This window comes from Marmota monax, unplaced genomic scaffold, assembly GCF_021218885.2.
Source record: "Marmota monax isolate L192 unplaced genomic scaffold, Marmota_monax_Labrador192_F-V1.1 WCK01_AAM20220418_F8-fsc00066, whole genome shotgun sequence".
NCBI classification, from domain to species: domain Eukaryota; kingdom Metazoa; phylum Chordata; class Mammalia; order Rodentia; family Sciuridae; genus Marmota; species Marmota monax.
Genome location: NW_026692805.1, coordinates 1,854,828 through 1,875,670, shown reverse-complemented (window position 1 = coordinate 1,875,670; position 20,843 = coordinate 1,854,828). Strand labels below are relative to the sequence as shown.

The window sequence follows — 20,843 nt, the reverse complement described above, 5'->3', positions numbered from 1 at the left end:
GCTGGTCCCATGAGGTCTTGGTGTTTTTGTAGACAGCAGACAGAAATAAAAGAAATTTTGTCCTTTTTACCTCATGTAATCCCACTGGAAAATGAAACATGTGCTATGAGTTGATACTGACTTCTGCCAGGTCACCTCCCTAAAGAGTCTCGGGCAAGCGCTGTTGCAACATTTCTTGGACAGGAGTCTGACGGCCTGTGATGGAGATGGATGGTTTGTGAGCATGCTACTGTGGAACACTATGCTACTGTCTGCCCCTAGGAGTCTTCCAGTGAGCAGTGCCATGGGAACCTGTGTCTGCTATTTTAACTCTTTCAGAGGGGAGTTACGTATCCCCAATTTAGACTCAGTCCTGTGTAGCTTTCTCTTTCTTAATTGTTGACTACAATAATGTAGCACCATGGGCAGATTATTTGGTCTTCCTTAGTAGAACTTGATTTTTGATGTTAGGTTATACAAATACTTTGAAGCTCTATGTTATTAGGAACTCTCTGGACACTGCAAAGCCTTTTTAGTAGACCACTCTATCAATTTTCTGTTCTCCTAAGGAAGTTTTTCCTATTCATGACTCATTTCACTCTTTGGCTAGCAGTGAGGGAAATGTAATAACGATTAAGGAAAGGAATGTATGTGTTTTCTTCTTTTTTCTGAAAACCTGTACACATTTTCTGTCTTGGGTTATGTAAACTTGGATGACTGCAGAATGTTGACAACCGTGAAAGGTAAAAGCTTGTCTGTTAATACATACTTCTTTGGAATTGAAAAATCAAAAAACTTCACTTTGCTTCTTTGGCGCAGTGTTTTGCTTGATGACCCAGAATACAAATCCAGTTAAAATGACATGTTCCAGCTGTCATTTACACACACCTTAAGCGAAATTAATGAGATCACTCTAAGATTACGCTTTGTGTTTTATTTTCATTTTATAGGTCTCTATGAGCTGTTGGCTGCTCTGCCAGCCCAGCTGCAGCCACATGTGGATAGCCAGGAAGACCTGACCTTCCTCTGGGATATGTTTGGTGAAAAAAGCCTGCATTCACTGGTAAAGGTAAACCATGCTGATGTCAGATTCTCTTTGCAAAAAACATATGGAAAAATATTTTGAGCGCCATCTAGTAAACCAGAGATCAAATTGTTGCTCTCTGAAAACAAAACAGCCTTGTTTCATTTCACTGACAGGCGTGGAAGTTGTTAAAGATTCTACCAAAAATACATAGATGATTTCACTTAATGGTGGTGATCTGGCTGTGCATACTAATGCAGCAAACATGTGGTGGCCCTTGTTTAGAAAAAGAATATGAAATAGTAGCAGGAAGGTTTAGCCTCCTTCATGGTCAACATTCATGAGCTGGAATTTAACTTAAATAAATAAATGTTCACAGCAAAAATTAGAAGGAATATATTTTCTGAGGTCAAGGATGGCAGCAGTTCAGTAGCCACATTAATTTAAAATAATTTCCTTTAACAAAGTCAGCTGAAATTCTAGTAAGCTCTTTTCTTTTATTGGCACAACTCCATTGAAATGGTATTTTGTAGATAAATACACTGAACCTAAATATGAATAAAAACAGTTTTTGGAGACGGTTTTAGTGAAGCATCATGCCATGAAAATGATCAGCCACCAGGAACCAGATCTTGCTTACAGAAACACTGGGAGTGATCAGAACTCTTAAAATAGTAAAATGAGAACAAGAAACTTACTGGAAAATATGTTACTCTTGCTTCTGGAAATATGAATTGCATTTTCTCTCATTTAACTCAAGCTGAAAGAAATTTAGAGACTTACTTGAGTCTGTAGGAGGTAGAAACCTTTGCCTCCATGAAATCTGGACCTATGCTTAATTCAGCTAAATTTGTTATGGTTGTCTGTCATGATAGGAGGCTTTTAATTGATGTACAGTATTTGAAAAGGAGCCACTTCTAGTTGCAATTACATTATGGAACAGAAATATATATATAAATATATATATATTTTTTCTTGTTGTGCAATTTACTGAGATTTGTGTGCTCTGAGTAGTAACAGTTCTCAAGAAGTGAAAGCTGATACATGGCATTTCCCTGGCAATGCATTTAAAGTTTTATTTGTTCATTTATTTACTTTTTATAATAAGGTAATTGCCAAGGTATCTTTGTGCTCTAAATAATTTTAGGCAGTTTAGTTGCTTTCTTGGGGTTTCTTAGAAATGGTTTTGGGATTACAGTGGATGAAGTTTATGACTTGGTGAGGTAATCATAGAAATATTTCTGTGTTGTATGTATGGGAGTCGAATAGCTATGGATTGATTTATATTGACTTGATCCTTTGATGGGGGAGTAGAGTGTATTTGATTTGGCATCATCATCCCTTGATTATTAAATAAAATGTCCCCAAACAATGGCTGTATGTTTGTATTTTTTTAGAGCATGACTACTATATCAATTTCCTTATGTAAAATGGAAGTTAGAATATCTGTTGGCAGGGTTGCAAGTTTCAGATAAAATAACGAAGACCCTAAGTTCTTTGATAGATGTGTAGGTTAGGCAATGTTAAATAGACATTATTAAGTATTGAGGCAAAAGATAATTACACAGCACGTGAAAAACTACAGAGGTGGTTGTTATTTCTATTAAAAGAACAAAACTAAGGTATACAACAGATTCTCAAGTTACATTGGCTGGTAACTGTTAAGCGTGGGCTGTTTTCCAAAGTATATGTCAGTAACAAGTAGTTAGGAAGCATCCCGGAAGGTGTCGCTATCTGGTTTGTTAAAAATAGAAGCAAATAAATTGCTGTTGCCGGTATTTAGATAGCATGGTTAACGTGTGCTATTCTAAATATTTTTCCATAATTAGTATAAAATGTCTTTTAAAAATTAGTTTTATTATGTACCTCTAGTACATTCTCAATTTCTTAATATTTTCTCCCCACCCCCAACATTGATCAGATGCAGACCAAGTGTGTCCTTTGACTGACCCATTCTGTTCGTTTCAAATAAGTAGAGTCTAAATGCCTCCAGGAGGCAGACTCATGGGATTGTAGCTTTAAACAGCTGGAAAAAAACGCTTCTCTGTATTCCAAGTGCCTCTATTCAAGGTTGGAGGATAGAAGCCTTCAGCTTTTGTACATAAATCTTGGTAGAGCAAAAGGAATTTGTTTGAAAAGATTTGTTTTAGAGTGAATCAAAATGTGCTTTGGTTTTATGAGCTTTTGCCTGAAGTTAAAGCTGTTAGTCTGTGATTTAGAACTGGGTGAACACAAAATTTGATTTTTATATCCTAGCACAAATTTTTCATCATCAGATTTTGTATATAAAAAAGCTAGTTGTAAATCATCACACAGTTTTAAATACGAAAAGCCTTTGGAGATAATGTAAAATAGACTTAAAAAGAGGCATCTTGGCATTTCAGTGTGTAACAGGTACAACATGCCACTTTGGGGTATTGAGCTTGTCACTGGAAAGAAATAGGATTATCCTTCCAGGCGGTAACTGAGGATTTTTTTTTTTGAGATATTAAGTAGAAAAACTGAATAATAAAATCTGTGAGTATGAGATTTTGTAAATAACAGAAGGAAAATGGTACTGAGAGAGAACCTGGAAAAGGAATAGAAAAATATATATACATGGGGGGAGTGGAAGAAGCATATTATAATTTACATGATCCTAGTAAGTGCAATGGAGCAGCAGTCTTAGGTGTATAGCCACATTTTTGACCCATCATTAGCAAATATACTGGCCCTTGAAGGATATATTTTATGTTCTAATATTTGTAGATTTATCTTCTACCCCTGACTTTTTTTTCTATTGAGATCTCTTGAAATTTTATTTTTATTTAGTTGTTTGTATGTTTGTAATCTGTTTTAATTTCTCTATAGAAAAAATATGACAGTCTAGCTTAGATATTATATTGCTTTGAAACTGGGTTGTAGTTTCTTCAAGAAATTTCCGTTTTTAACTCATAGTTGTGTTGGATTTCTAGGATGATAATATCAAACTGTCATTACTTTTTAAATAGTTGGTGTGTTTTCCTCATTTAAATAGCCAGATGTATGTGAGGGCAGGAGCAAAGAAGTAGTTATTTGAATTTTATTCTTTTTTCAGATTCTGAGATATTTCAGCAAACACAAATTGATATTTTAAAGACACAGCTCCTTATGGTTGAACTACTGTGCTTATTTTAGTGGTTTCAGCCTTAAAGGAATGATGGTAAATATTCAGCTAGATCCTTGTAATGTTGTTACAGAACTTTAACTTTTGATTATTGATTAATTTGTTCACACTCTGTTTGTGGAGTACTTACTATGTGCCAGGCACTATAGGGACTGTCAGGGCTGAAATGTCTAAGGTGGTAGGCACAGTCCCCTTCCTTGTTGAATCTCCAGTCTCCCAGAGGACTCAGATGAAAAGATGGAACAATTAAAATATTCTGTGGTAGATCACGTTGAGAGCTTTTATGAGTGACACAAGGTGTGTAACTCAACACCGGCCTCAGGGAGGGGCCCCTGGAGGATTTGATGTCAGCTAGACCCTGCAAGCTGAGTTGTTCAGGTAAGATTTCTGGGGGAGAGTGGGAGTTTAGGTCAGAGGAGTAACATGCAGAATGTCTGGAGGTAAGAGCAAGAGTTGTATCCTTAGAATAAGGACTATCTTTTGGCTGGTATGTGAATTAAGAAAGAGTGGACAACATGTGGCAAAAAGTTAAGCAGAGACCTATTCTTAAACCACCCAAGGTGTACAGACTGGTGGAGCCATTGTATTGGAAGGTTTAAAGCAGGGTAGTAAAGAAATGAACATTTTCCTAGCTATTATGAACATTTTCTTCACTATTTGTGTATCATCTTTAGAAAGATGACTACTTGGGATTCTTTGCCCATTTCTTTCCCATTGAAAGAATACTTTTCTTGCAGAAGCAAATTGGTATACCTGATGGGGCATGAGACTGATGGAGCATGAGATTCTAGTTCAAGGGTGATGGTGGCAGAGTGTTGGGAAAGGGGAGCTGATTTTTAGTTTGAGAAACAGAGACTGATCCCAGCATGTGTGCTGTACTTAATGTCTCAAAACTCCTGCCCTGGGATCCAGCCACTGGGTTTATACCAGGTCATTGGGAGTTGAAAGTACACTCCAGGAGCCAGACTTAAGGTCCCAGGTACCAGTTCTTACCTATTTGCTGGTCCTCAGAGGAAATGAGAGTTGATTTTAGTTTGTTTATGTTTGTTTGGTATTTGGAGCATAATCAGATAGATATGCCTATTATGTGGTTGGATACGTGCACCTAGAAGTGAGGATAATTATGTTCCGGGTTGAGAAAAATCAGTATGGGGGAAGGGCTATGGTGAAAAGTACAGGACATGAAGTTAAACTTCAGATACACAGTGTGGAAGTTTTTAGTGTAAGCATGAACCATGCAGTATTTGTATTTTTACTTGTGAAACTTGGCAACTCTATTTGGGATTCATTAACATTTAGGTGATAACTTTTTTTTTTGGTTAACATTTGTTGAGATATAATTTGCACACTATACAATTCATAAATTTAAAACAAAATTCTGTTATTTTTAGTGTATTTACAAGGTTGTATACAACAATCTCTACTGTCAACTTTGGGACCTTCTGACTACCTCAGAAAGAAACCCTGTACCCCTAGTTATTGTCCTCTAATCCCTACATCCTCCTGTCCATCCCAGGTCTAAGCATCTACTAATCTACTTCGTGTCTTTGTGTATTTGCCCATTCGGATATTTCATAAAGATGGAATCGTGCTTTTTTGGTGACACATCTGTCACTTACTTTAATACCAAGCTTCACCCACATCTGGTATGTATCTGTACCTCATTCCTTTCTTTCGCAGAATAGTCCAGTATAGATATGCTACATTTGTTTATACATTGATAGACATTTGGGCTGTTAAGAATAGTGTTGTTAAGAACATTTGTGTTCAGGTGTTTGTGTAGATATGTTTTCAACTCTCTGGGGTATATGTTTAAGAATAGAATTGTTTGGTCAAATGGTAACTCTGTGTTTAACATTTTAAAGACCTGCTAGAATATTTTCCAAAGTGGTTGCACCATTTTATATTCCTACCAGCAGTGGATATCTCCTTACCAACATTTATTTTTAATCTGGGTTTTTGATTCTAGCCATCCTACTGGATATGAAGTGAGGCATGACTAAATAATGTTAAGCATCTTTTCATGTGTCCATTAGCTATTTATGTATTGTCTTTGGAAAAATGGCTTCTTGGGATTCTTTGTCTACTGTGTTTTCCTATTGAAGTCTTTTTAACCAATAGAGAAATCAAGTGCTTTTCAAGCACTCCCACCAGTTTCTCTTACTATTAATCTCTTGTGTTAACATGGTATGTTTATCAATTTGACATTGATATATTATTATTAATGGAAGTTCACAGTTGGCATTAGGGCTCTTTGTGTTGAATGATTCTGTAGCCTTTGACAAATGCACATTGTCATGTATCCACCGTGGCAATATCACAAAGAATAGTTTCACCTCCCTATGAATCTACCTTGTGTTCTTTACCTATCTTCTCTCCCTATCTCAGCAACCACTTGATTTCTTACTGCCTCTGTGATTTTGCATTTTTCAGACTGGCATATACTTGGCATCATATAGGCCTTTTCAGATCGACTTTTTCAATTTAGTGGTGTGTAAGGTTTCATCAGATCTTACTCAGATCTCATGGCTCAATTATTCATTTCTTTATGTCACTGAATAGTATTTTGTCCATTGTATGCATGTACCACAGTTTTTCTCCTTTCACTAATTGAAGGACATGTTCATTGCCTTCAGTTTCAAGTAATTACAGGTAAAGCTCCTATAAATATACATGTGCAGCTTTTTATATGGATATATTTTCAACTCATTTGGGCAAATGTTAAGAACATGATTACTGGATCATACAGTAACACTGTGTTTAGTTTTCTAAGAAAACTGCCAGATTATTGTCGTCTTCTTTTTTTTTTTTTTCTTTTTAGTATTGTGGATTGAACCCAGGGCCTCTTAACCACTGAGCCACATCCTCAGCCCTTTTTATTTTTGATTTTGACATAGTGTCTCACTAAGTTGCTTAAGGGGCCCCCTTGCTGAGGCTGGTCTTGAACTTGCAGTCCTTCTGCCTCAGACTCCTGAGCTGCTGGGATTACAGGTGTGCTCAGAGTCCTGCCCAGATTATCATCATAAATGACTGTACCATTTTGCATTACCGCCAAAGATGAATGAGAATTCCTGTTGCCCTGTATCCTCATCAGCATTTGGTATGGTCCATTTTTTAAAAAAATAATTTCTGTTATTGTAATAGGTGTGTAGTGGTATCTCATTATTATTTCAGTGTGCAATTTCCTTGAAACCTGTTAAGTTTTCATTCTGTATGTTTGTCATCTGTACATCTTCTTTGTTGAGATGTCTCTTCAGAGACACCTTTTAAAATTGTTTTTTTAAATTGTTTTTTTTTCCCTCACTGTTGCATTGTATCTTTTACATATATCTTTATCAGATATGTATTTTGTCAGACTGTGGCTTTTCTTTATATTCTCTTTGTTATCTGATACAGCATAAGTTTCTAATTTTAATATAAAATCCCACATCAGTTTTTCTTTGTACTTTTGGAGTTAGTCATAAAGACATTTCTGCCAACAATGGACTGCATATACAACTGCAGTCCCTTGAGTTTATGTTGCCTAGTTTGATCGTAGTTGTCTTAGTTGTGTTTGCACAAATAAGAACACCATCTCACAGTGCATTTTTTGGAAAGTGTCCCCAATATTAAAATGTATTGCCATCATCTAGTGATGCATGACAGTATCTAAAACTCATCAGCAAACTCAAGATCACCTAGGTTTTCTCCTCTGTTATCTCCTAGAAATTTTATATAAGTTTTTGTATTTGTTTACATTTGAATCTGTAAACAAAGACAGTTTCATTTCTTCCTTTTCTCTTTTTTCTCCTTCCTTTTCTTGTCTTATAACATTAACTAGAAATTGCTATGCAGTATGTAACAGCAGTGGTGGGAAGGGACATCTTTGCCTTCATATAATCTTATGGGAGAAGGATCTAGTTTCTTACTAGTATATATGATGTTAGCCATAGCTGTTTCATTGTTATTCTTTATCAGGTTGAAAAAGTACATTTATTCCCAGTTGGCTGAGAGTTATTATGAATGGGTGCTAGATTAAAAAATTTTTTTTGCATCTGTTGATGTGATTTTATTCTTCATTAGCCTGTTGATGAGATGAATTACATCCTTAATCCCCGAATGTTGAACCGATATTTACATATCTGTAGTAAATCTACTTGGTTGTGATCTATGATTATTTTATACATTGTTGGATTCAATTTGATAACATTTTCGTGAGAAATTTTGCACTGCTGTTTATTAATGATATTATTCTGTAATTTTCCTACCTTGTAATGTCATTTGTCTAATTTTGCTTGTGGGGTAATGTTGGCCTCATATGAGTTATCCACGGAATGAGAAGTGTACTCTCTGCTTTCTACTTGTTTTCTAACCCTCCATCCTTAGGCAGACATTGTGTTTGATTGTACATTTAACTTCCTTAAATGTTTTGTAGAAGTCACCAGGGTCTGGTACTTACTATTTTGGAAGTTGACTAATTATTGATTCAATTTCTTTAATAATATAAGCCTATTCAGATTGTCTTTTTCTCTTTTGGTGTTTTTATCACTAGTTTTTTTTTTTTTTTTTTTTTTAAGGAATTGGTGCATATCATTTAGGTTGTCAGATTTGAGGACAGAATTGTTCATAAGGTTGTCCTTGGGGTAATAGTTATGACCCCTCTTTCATTTCTGATATTTGGTTGTTGTCGATTCATACTATATATTTTTTTCCATTTCCTTTCTTCCTTCTTTTTCCTTTTTGGCTAGGCTGGTTATAGGATTATCAGTTTTTATTTTTATTTTTTTCTATTTCAATTTTACTTAATTTTGCTCTAGTTTTATTGTGTCTTGTCTTATGCTTGTATTTTTTTCTATAGTTGCCAAAGGCGAAAGTTAGATTTATGCATATTAGATTTTTCTGTTTTTGAAATGTTTACTTTGTGTTATAAATTTGAACTGTTGGTTTTTTGGTATCCACAAACTTTCGTGAGTTCCATTTTCATTTATTTCAAATTATTCTTGAGAATTCTTTGATGCATGTGTTATTTAGAATTTTTTAATCTCTAAATATTTAGACATTTTTTTCCTGCTGTCTTTGTTATTGATTTCTGATTTAATTCCATGTAACCTGAACTTCCATGCTGTGTGATTTCCATTCTTTTAGGTTTTATGTTTTATGATGCAGAATGTCGTCTGTTTTGGTGAGTGTTCTATGTGAGCTTGAAAAGAATGTCTATGCTGCTATTATTTGATAAAATATTGCATAAATGTCAGATCCAATTGGTTGATGGTGTGTTGTTTGGTTCGACTTTATCCTTACTGAAGCTTTTGCTGGATCTGTCAATTAACTGACAGAGGGATGTTGAAGTTTTCGAGAATGATAGTGGATTTGTCCATTCTTGCAGCTGTATCAGTTATGCTTTGTGAATTTTGACATTCTTTTCTTAGGACCATAAACCTTAAGAATAGTTATGTCTTCTTGGAGAATTGACTTCTTTTTCTGTCCCCTGCTTTGTTTGAAATTGGTATGTGTACTGTAACATTCTTTTGGTTTATGTTAGTAAGGTTTATCTTTCTCCAGCCTCTTTATTTTGCTCTGAATTTCCTAGATGACCTATAATTGAGTCTTCCTTTTACCCATACTATTCTCTTTATTTTAATTAGTATATGCTATGGTTTGAAGGTATATTTATCTGAAAAAAATCCCCATTTCTCCTTTACTTTTGCAGTACAATTTCACTGGAGATAAAAATTGCATTGTACAGATTTTTCTTTGGAAGAAAAAAACTGTACAATGCAATATTTTCTTCTTGCTTGTACAGAAAAAAACTGTACAATACAATATTTTCTTCTTGCTTGCATGGTTTCTGATTTTTTAAAAAATCTGATATTCTTTTTTTATTCTTTTTAAATCTGATGGTATTATCCTTTCCTATCAGAGGGAAGGTGTTTTTCCCCTCAGGCTTTCCCCCAAGCCTCTCTCTTTGTTTTTGATTTTCTAAAGTTTTAATATTATGTCAAAATGTAGATTTTTTGGTGTTTCTTCTTTTTAATGTTTTTTTTCACTGCTCCCTGGATGTGTGATTTGTTATTTGTTGTTAATTTCAGGTTATTCTCCGCATTATTACCACAAATATTTCCTCTGATCTTTTTTCTCTTTTTGTGATTTTCCTTTTATTGAATATGCTCTTCCTCTTCTTATTGTTCCACAGTTCTTTTATATTTTGTCACCCCACCCTCACCTTTTCATTCATTTTTCTGTTTGCATTTCAGTTGGAAAGTTCTTTTAGCATCTCTTCAATTTTTCCTTGACTGTTCATTCTACTGTTGAGTGCATCAAAGACAGTCTTCATTTCTATTATAGTCATTTCTGATTTCTAGCATTTCACTTTGATTCTCTATCAGTTTCCACCTCTCTCCTTACATGACCCATCTCTTCTTGCATGTTGTGTACTTTTTCCATGAGTTGATTTAGCATATTAATGAAGCTTATTTTAAATTCCCAACTTCATGATTCCAAATTCTGTCATATCTGAGTCCCAAGTCTGCAGCTTGCTTCAGCTCTTCAGACTGTTTTTCTTGCCATTATCATGCCCTGTAATTTTCCGTTGAAAGCTAGACATGATGTACTAGGTAATAGGAACTAAATAATTAGACTTTCGGTGTGAGATTTTATGTTAATATGGCTTGGAACTGGCCTGTGTTTAAGGCTTGCTATAGGCAAGTGCCAGAGGTTTTACTTTCCTTAATGCTGTCCCCAGCCACCCAATCTGTTGTCTTTGGATTTTCTTCTGAGCTCTTTTTGGAGCCTGTGTCTTGTTACGATCTGTTACGATCTACTGTTACTTACTCTGACACTTGTTGATGGTGATAAGTTATTAGAGAGTGAAGGTATTTTATAATTTTATAATTAAATGTCAGTTTCTTAGTGACCTGAGTCCCTGGGCTGTGACCCTCAGAAGCACTTATTACCCGTCCCCCCCCCCCCCAATTTCAAATTGGTAAGGGAGGAAAATACAACAGGGGATTTGGGTTGTCTCATTACCCTTTTTTACAGGTTCAATGTAGCTCTAGTAAAGCAGTTTTCTTTGGATAGGGCAAGCTTTTGTTATGGATAAAATTCTAGGCCTGTGGAGTTCAAAATAGTCAGACACCTCTTCCCCCTCCAAATGAAACACATTGTGAGATTTTTTTCTTCCTAACTCCACCCCTGAGAACTTGGTGAGGCTCCTAGGGGAAAGTGTGTGTGTGTTGGGGGGGTGCTTCTTAGATTGGGTCCACAGAAGTTTTTAACTCTCAGACTAGGTTTCACTTGGCCACCATCAGCTCATCAAAATTAGTATTTTCAGTGTTCTATAGGTTCCTGGCTTCAGTAGCTTCTGTTCCTGCTTCCTGAGCTCAGATGTGAATCTCTGCATTCTCCTTTCTCTCCAGATTTCAGTGTGACAGTTTGCCCTGTGACTTAAATTCTCTGCTAGATATAAGAAAAATCACTGATATTTGAATTTGTTCCTTTTTTTTTTGTTATGAGGACTTGAGTGAAGACTTCCAATCTCTTTATGTTGGAGTTGAGACTAGACATAAATTTCCCTTTGCCCATACTTTAATTTGGTTATTTTTCTTTTAATTACTGACTTGAAGGAGTTTTAGTTTGTCTTAATGCATTCTGGTGCAAGGTTCTTACAAAATGTGATTGGCAAATCACATCTTTATTTCTAAGCTTGCAAACTTTCCAGATTAACCAACATGAACTTTATTTGCTTACTGTTTTGATCCATTTCACTCAAGAGAAAACATGAAGGAGACTTCCATCTTCTTCCATACAAGATAATCCTGGCCATGCTCTGATTATTCTTCCTTCCCCTACAAATAGACAAGTTCTCTTGTTTGGTTATCAGTTTGCTGTAAATCACAATAATACATATAACCAAGTTCAGGTGATACTTTGAAGTGCCATGATAATCTCTGTGTTGCCCACCACTTTATAAAGATAACACTTTGAGGTTAGGTGCATTCCTAATTTTATTTATCTGTAATTTAAAAGAAATACCCACTCCTCAGTATCAAGCAATAATTTCATTTGTAATCCAGAATATCCAGTTTCTCTTCTTAAAACATTTCCTGAAATTTTGTTTTTAAAAGGACACATGAAGTCATGGGTGTATTAATTGACTGGTAGAAGTAAAGCACGGGAGGAAAATTAGTGGGAGTTGTATCCATATTAATGTGAATTTATAAAAATTTTTAGGCTCATGAATTTAGTTTAATTCTAAAAGTGAGAATCTTCTTAGTTTTTAATCTAAACAAATCCTGAGCAGATGGATGCTCATAGAGAAACCCGTGAATAGAAATGTACTTTTAAAATTTGACATATCCAAGCTGGACACTTCAGAAAATGAAAAACTAGTTTGAAGGTAATCTTCAATCTTAGTCTTTTAACAAATTAAATTTTTGTAGTAATTAGTACTATGAAATTAGCTTGATGTGGTAAAGCTATTAAAAAAGGAAGAGAGCATTTTATTGAGCAATGGTTTTATAAACAGTTACTTGTAAATTCCTCTCTTTAATTTAGAAGCAATGAAAAGCATCATACTGGAGGTGGGGGTGATGGTTATAGTGTAGTGAATCAGATTCAAGGCTGGAAGACTACTTATAAGATATGCACAGGTATAGGATCTTTGGAAACAAATTGTGCTGTTTGAGGAGGGGAGATGGAGTTAAGTTCGGAGTGTAAACCCATCAGGGAGGTTATGTTACTTGCCTCTGAAATATCATTTGCCTTGGGCGGGAGGAAAAAGAAAAAGACAGCCAGACATTGTGAATGATCCATGGCCACCTGGTCTGATAGAGTGGAGAGTCGGGTCTCAACAGCTGGTAATGCTCCTTGGCCAATCAAAGGTAATTGTCCAGCCAGCTCTGTTGGAGAAGCCAGACAAAGTTATTTCTTACGTTATAGTTTACATTTTTTCAGGCACAGAAACATGTACAGTCTGCTGAAGATAGGAATTCCTGAGGCCCTGAGTAAATTGTTGCCTTTGTAATTCATACTCTCAAAACAGTGGCCATATGCAGCCCTTTTTAGAGATTTGCCAGGGGAGTAGGGATGAGTGAATAGGAGCCAGGTTTGTGAATACTTGCTGGGGCAGTGTCTTCCTGCATGGTCTGCATTTAATGGAATGGAACAGTGCCTCCTGGAAGTTATTGTGCATTTAGTTGATTATTCAAATATGCTTAGCTTCAGAACCACCATTTTACATTTGTATTTAGTCATAATTGAATGATAAGGAATTTATGTGTATCATAAAAATGGTTTCTTATCTAGAACTAGAACTAGAACTGTCCATTCATTAGAATGTGGAGTCAGTAAGTCTGAAACACTATCATTTCCCTTGTAGAGGCAATTCCTGTTATTCCCTTAAATCCAGAGAGTTGGAATTTCAGTAGGAAAATATCTGGCTTCTCTAGATGTGACACCCAATAGTGGAGTTGCAGGGCCACGGAGATGGGCATCTCTTGCTTCATTGAGTGTTGCCAAGTTGCTTTACTCAGTGACTACACCATATCCAGTAGGGGGGACGACTGACTGGCTAGTGAGATGTATATTTGCAGTTCTGGCACCAATTAGAATTACTAGTAAACTTATTGCCTGATCTATTTGATCTGGGTAGTTTAGTTTAGATCAGTTCTTTCGTTAATGAACAGAATGAACAAGTGAGTCCATCATGTGGCTGATGGAGAAAAAAGTGGTTTCCAGAGAGAAGCATGTTGTACCTCCAGGACAGTGTTCACGATTCATTCACATCAAGTCAACACCTTTTGCTGTCTCCATTCTTATTTTTGTTTTGTTTTCTTTTTCTCTCAATCTCATGCACAATTCTTTCTCATTCTGGCAATACCTCAATCACAGGCAAGTACACTGAATACTGTTCTGCATGTCCAGAAATCTAAGCTCTATTCTCTGCTAAAAAGCATCTCTAATTGTAGTTCAGAGCATGCCCTGAGGGGTCCCATTGCTTGGACTCAGATTCTGGCTGGGCCAAGAATAAGAAAATAATAACCTTATGGTATTAGTTAACTTCACAGTGCCTCATTTGGCAGGTAGCAAGGATAGTACTATCTTCCTTAAATGTTTGTTGTGAGGGTTATGTAGATTAATATATAAGATTTCCTTTAAATAGAGTCTGGGACAGTCGTTATGATGAGGATGGTTGTTACAATTCTTGTCATCTCCCTTTTTGCCCTCCTTTTAGCCATGTTCACTGCTGGATGCCAGGATCTGCACCACTCTTTCTTATATCCCTTTGGATGCATGGCTGTTTTTTTTCAGGACAGTGTTTTCCAGCCTTAATAAACTTTTGTTCGATTTAAAATTCCAACAAAAATTGATACAGTCTGATTAGAGTCTTGAAAAAAAAAGTTCCTGAGTTGCTAAGTGTGTTTTGTAACTTTCACTTTAAAAATGTGGAAGCCAGGTGCAGTGGCCCATGCCTGTAGTCTCAGTGGCAGGAGGAACACTGGTTCAAAGCCAGCCTCAACAACTTAGTGAGGCTGTAAGCAACCTAGTAAGACCCTGTCTCAAAAAATGAAAAGGACTGAGGATATGGTTCAGTGGTTAAGTGCCCTTAGGTTCAATCTCTGGTTACCCCCCTCCCAAAAAAAAATGGTGGAATATTTTGGGCATTAAAATGAGAATAATATGCTGAGCATGCACATATTCACCACACAGCTTAAGGAATACAGTATTACAGAGTCGGTTGAAGTCCCTCCTTGTTCCTATTCTTTTCTTTCTCCTGCCAGAGATAACTGCCATCTTGAGTTTGTATTCACAGATATTCTTTTGTATGTTTTACGACTTTTTATGTGTAGAGTCATATTTGACACGTTAATTTTTCTGTAGCCTAGTTTTTCACTTAACATTTGGTTGGGTTTATTTATGGTGCTACAGATACCCCTAATTCATTCCTCTACATTGCTATATATGGCATTATGTGGCTATATCTTAAATGATCTATGTTCTTTTTAATGGTTATTTCCATTGAGAACCACCCTCTGGGTACAAGAGCCCTATAGTCAGGAAACCACCTTTCTCTCCATGTAATTCTTGGCAGCAGATAACTTTTGTGTAGACTCCCCTTTACCACATACGGGACCACTTGTCCAAATGGTCACACCTGAGTAGAGTTTCTGGCCACAGAGATGTGCATCTCACACTGTATTTGATGTTGTCTAATTCCTCTTCCACGGGATCGTGTTACAGTCTGAGAGTTGCAGTTGCCTCGCATACATGTCAACACTTGGAACTATTAGACTTTAACTTTTGCTAAGTGTTGATTTGAAATGCCATCTCCTAGTTGTATATTTACTTGAGTATTAGAGGTTGAACATGCCTTTATAGGCCATTCCAGTTCCTTTTTATATCCATTGCCTATCCTCCCCGCTACCCTAGATATTTGCCTTTTTCTAGTTGGAATTTGTAGGAATTTCTTTTTTTATCTGATTCTGGGTCTTTGTTATATACAATATCTTCATGGTCCATACCTACTCCACTCTAGTTTATCATGTTAAAATAGACCCACATAAAAAGTCTTCTGTCCATCAAAAATTGCAGGAGCAAAAGCATCTAACACATCTAACACAAAACCTCAGCTCAGTGAATCTTACTAAGAATAAGTATCAGAGTCTGAGGTGTGTGTAGCCCCCGGTCAAGTCTGAGCACTGGTTTATTTTTATTTGCTGGCTCTAGAGAGGTCCTCAGGGACTGTTTGCACTGATCTCATGTTCCTGTTTGGTTGTAAGCATCTATATAATGTATTTTTAGCACCTAGTACAACTACAGACAGTTCATTGAGTAAAGTTCTCTTCAGGCAGGATCTGTGGATAATTTATCTCTGCATTTCCCACATTGCTAGAAGTGTGGTAGGTGTTCACAAGAGGTACTTGTTTACAGGAGAAAAGGAAACCTTCCATTCCAATCTCTTTCTTGCTGAAACAGTTATTTTCCATTCATTTTGCAACAACTTGAGTGAGTGCTATAGGGCACAGTAACGTACGTCCAGATCCCATTGCATTTGTTTGTTGAGGTGTTAAGCTTAGTCACAGATAACTGACAAATGCAGTTTGTTTTTTCCGGTATGGCATAAGTTGTATCATCTTTCTGACAGATAGATGACAGTGAATAAAGAGGATATTTTTAAATACAATTGGTTTTAAGTGAAAGTTATTGTATTTTAGTATTGTTAATGCCAATTATCAACATATCACATTGCTAATGTGTCAATAAAGGCAGGAATTAGGAGAGTTTTTTGATTTTCATGGTTTGGAAATAATATATTTTCAAAAGGAAAGAATTGAATTAGATGTTTAAATTTTTTTTCTATTTTCACATAAAATACTCATAAAATCTTGAACATTTCAAGTTTTATATATATATATTTAGTTGTTGAGAGACCTTTATTTTATTTATTTATATGTGGTGCTGACTCACACGTGCCAGGCAAGTGTGCTACCACTGAGCCCCAGCCCCAGCCCCTCAAGTTATTTTTAAGAGTTCCAAGCATTATTTAAAATACTTTATCTTAATTTCATGAATAAGGCATTAATATAAACAAATCATTATAAAATCCACAAAAGTGAAATTATAGGCTTTAATGTATGTAAAAATTAATTTCAAATGATCCACGCTAAATTTAAAGAACAAAAAAGTATTTTGTATCTTTAACTGCCCACCCACTCACTCATCCACCCACCCATTCATCCATTTACCCTTCCAGTTGTCCGGTGGTTATGGTCTTCACAGGTACATATAGAATTGGATTTTCCCACCCCTTGACCCTAGTTATGGACATATGATTTGTATAGTAATTAAAGTGTGAGCAGAAGTAAAGAGCATCACTATTGGGCAGAAGCCTTAAGAACCAGTGAAACTATTCACCTCATCTCCTCACCCTTGGCCACCCGACTGGTGGTGCTTCAGAGGGTGGGAGCTCTCTCACTTGGGTCTGAGCATGTGGGGATGTGGAACAGGGTTCCATGAGGACGTGAAGTGGACAAAGAGTGCCAGTGTGAATATAAACTTTCACTGTTATAAGCCACTAAGATTTAGGGGTTATTTATTACCACAGTTTCACATATGTAATTCTAACAACTATCTCTACTATATTGCATTTCAAGTCTATTTTCAAAGATGGCTTAGTGCTGTAGAAGTTCAAATAAATGCAGTTATTAACATTCCATAAGGTTATTTTTAAGTGGCCGATATCAATCTCACCATTGCACTGTAAGCAGTTAATACTCATTCTTTTGTCAGACCTTGTAACTTCTGCATTTTCTTCCTTGATAGACAGACATACATCTCTCTTCTCACCACTGTGACAAAGCTGGAGAAGGGGTGATATGATTATAAGGTGTCATTATTTTCCATGATTTTTACAGTGTCATGTAATAGCACAAGAGTGTGTCATCTGGACCATAGTGCCCTTGATTTCATGTTCTCTTTCATCACAAATAAAATAGAAGACAAATATATGTACACTGTTCCTTTGTTTTGTTACTAAATTTCACATGATTATTTTTGTTTAGCAAGCAAAGACTTCCAATCTCAAAAGTATAACACACACACACAAATATACCATCTGATAATTTGCTTTTACTTATTAAAAACAGTGGCCTTTAATATGACAAAATGGGATGATAGGATTGACCTGTTAGTCCTTGTTCACCAAGAAATTTTCTACTCCATGTTCGAGACTCAATGCAATTGTCACTTTCTCAGGGAAGTCTTTAATTTCTCCGTTCTTAATGCTACAACTGTTCATTTTATATGACTCTGTTATAACACCTTTCAAATGGTTAAATATATAACGTGTGTGTGCACATGTGCGTGTGTATGTGTGTGTGTGTGTATATATATAAACTGGATTTTTCACATGTAATTAGCATTTTACATGTAACTTCATTTTCTTTTGCACTTTAGATGCATAACATCTCTAATCACCTTTTTCCTTATCATAATTCATTTCTGTTTAGTTAATTACAAGCCAAATTAAATGGCGTTAACTGGCAATTTAAAGAATAAATTTTAGTTGTGAATTTGTTTCAGTTAGTATATTATAAATTACATAGATCATAAGGTTTTTGATTTTCATTATATAAAAAATTTGACAGTCATCTTTGTCTTAATTTGAATAAATATTTGGTTGTTCTCTAAATTGTGCCTAGTAAATGTAGGTAGTGACTCAAGCTGCTTTTTAATCTTACGTAATTCCACTAGATGGTGCTCTTTCCTTTAGGAAATCTGAGACCTTGCTGAAGGAACTTGTCAATTCTGTCACTGATGGGTTAAAAATAAAAGAAGCAAATTCAGGCCAAAGCAGTATGAAAAACTTGTGAAATTTTCGTATGTCATGTAAAGAGCTGTGGAACTCTGTGGCAGATGTATTTATGATTAATATTGTATTTTATTTCCAAAGAATCAGTGATTTTATTATATGACTCATATAAAATGTATTTAAGTGCTAATTGTATATTGTGTTAGGTGATGGAGATAGAATGGTTAAAAAACAGGCATGGTGGTCTTTAGCCACATGACTCTTGGAGTTAGTATTCAATCACTTGAAGTGTAAATTTATAAATGAGTATGTAATAGATGGAAAAGGGAGTGTTTGCTCAGATGCTAGGAAACTTTGTTCAAGAATTCACTACTGAGCTGGTTAAATGAGCTCTGAAGAATTGACCAGGTAGAAATGAGTTAGAGGAGAAATTTCCAAATGTGTTATTGTGGAGTTGGACGTTCTTCATCAGAACCCTGTCAGTCATTAGAATGGTTGATACAAGGGCCTTACTAGTTAATCCCAGAGACTTGTGTGCTTCAGCTTTCATTTTTTCATATTTTTTTTTCCCTCAGCTCCTCTCCATCTTTCTGAATGCTGGATGTTAGGTGGATATTGATCTTTTGGGATTAGTTGTTTAATGTTTTCCTTATGCTTTTGCTTTCTGGAAGATTTCTTCGACTTTTGCTTCCCATCTTTCTATTTAATATTTTAAAAAATTAGCATGATGCTCTTTATCCACATATTTTAATGGTCAGTATTTTAATTGCACTAAGTTTGGGTGGGGTGTCTGTTCCTTTTTCATAACATTCTTGTCTTATTCCATGGATACACTGCAGAATCTTTTTAAGGATAATTTAAACAAACAGAACCTCCTTTCTTACTTGTTCATCAGTTAGTATGTTCCATGTGATTTTCAAAGTTCACAGTGCCTTGTTCAATTCTTCCAGCTACCCTAATAGATAGGTACTGATTGACAGTGGAGGTAAAGAACCAAGGCACTGTTTCGATTGGTTATACAGCCAAATAGTTGATAGAACTGGCCTTGAACCCAGGTGGTCTGTTTTAAATTCTGTGCTTTTAACATCATGCTGTTCTCCTTATTAGTGGATACTCAGTAGAATGGTTTGGGCTTTATAAATTCTTTTGATGCTACTCACAATTCTTGATTACTATGGGACTTTTCTGTTTGCTTGGTGTTTCTCTTGGTGGAGTCTTTTCTCAAATGTCTAATAATTTTTGGTCCTGCGTTTTTTATCTACTTATCATTTTTTAATTTATGGTACTGGGGATTGAACCCAGGGGCACCCTATTACTTAGCTATACCCCGAGCCCTTTTTATTTTAATTTTGAAACAGGGTCTTATTAAGTTGCAGAGGTTGGCCTCAAATGTGTGGTTCTACTGTCTCATCCTCCTGATTGCTGAGATTGCAGGAGTGTATCATCATGCCTGGCATCTGCTTGTGTTTAACAGTAAGTGATTAAAAAGATGATTCGATGGTCCGTTGCCCGATGGACTCTTTAGAGCAGAAGTTTTCAACTATGGATGGAGGACTTTGTGCACCTGCCCCCTCACCTGTCTCCACTTGGCAGCATCTGGAGAGATTTTGATTGTCATAACTTGAGGAGAAGGGATACTTCTGGTGGGTAGTTGCACCAGAGATGCTATTGAACATCTTCAGTGCACAGGATAGCCTCCAACAATAAAGAAGGATCTAGCCTAAGATGTTTAAACCCAGCATTAGGGAGGAGAGTTTGCATATTTTAAAGTAGACACTTTCTCCTTCATAGCTTTTCAGTTTTTTCATCAAAGAAACCCGGCATCTGCTGCCTGGGACTTAGGTGGCTGGCTGCCTGACATTCTAGGTTGGCCAAGGAGAAGGAGCCCCTCTCAGTATTATCCTCTTCGCCCTCCACCCCTGACACTCCTGACAGTGTTCTCAGGGCCAAATGGCTCCAAGTTTGTTCTAGTTCTACACTGTGACTTTCTTTTTCTAGAAACTCGTTGACCATTCTAGTTTCCCGACTGCTCATTTCCAATACTTTTAGTTAAAAAAAAAAAAAATTTTGTACCACTTAGGATGGAAGAAGATATTCATATCTGTTATTCATCACTGAATTTTGTAACCATAATGATTAGTTGCCTTTTTTTGCACTCTGCCAGCTGCTTATGAGTAATTTAATCTTTTTCTTGTTGGACATGAATTTTCCTCATCACTTCTTAAATTACAATTTATACAGGAGCCATAGGATCAATGCTTGAGTCTTTCCTTTAACTTAATAATTTTCAAAAAAAAATCATCTTAGTATCCTACAGTTAATCGGTAATGGTCTTTTTAGTATCATCATGAGCACAAAGATCTTTATATACTGAATGGAGCTCAAGCCATTGCAGTTATTATTCTTTT

The 20,843-nt window shown here is 35.9% G+C and overlaps 1 protein-coding gene across 5 annotated transcripts in view; it reads left to right on the top strand.

Annotated features, from left to right (window-relative positions):
- Mpp7 (MAGUK p55 scaffold protein 7) overlaps positions 1–20,843 on the top strand; it is a 253,251-nt gene that overhangs the window by 106,970 nt on the left and 125,438 nt on the right. For 4 of the 5 annotated variants that reach the window (XM_058580524.1, XM_046448366.2, XM_058580521.1 and 1 more), the window contains one exon: positions 930–1,048. In XM_058580524.1, coding sequence (XP_058436507.1) covers positions 1,013–1,048 — 36 coding nt within the window. In that variant the 5' untranslated portion in view covers positions 930–1,012. The remainder of the gene's footprint in view (positions 1–929; positions 1,049–20,843) is intronic. The other variant, XM_058580523.1, reaches the window with a different exon arrangement.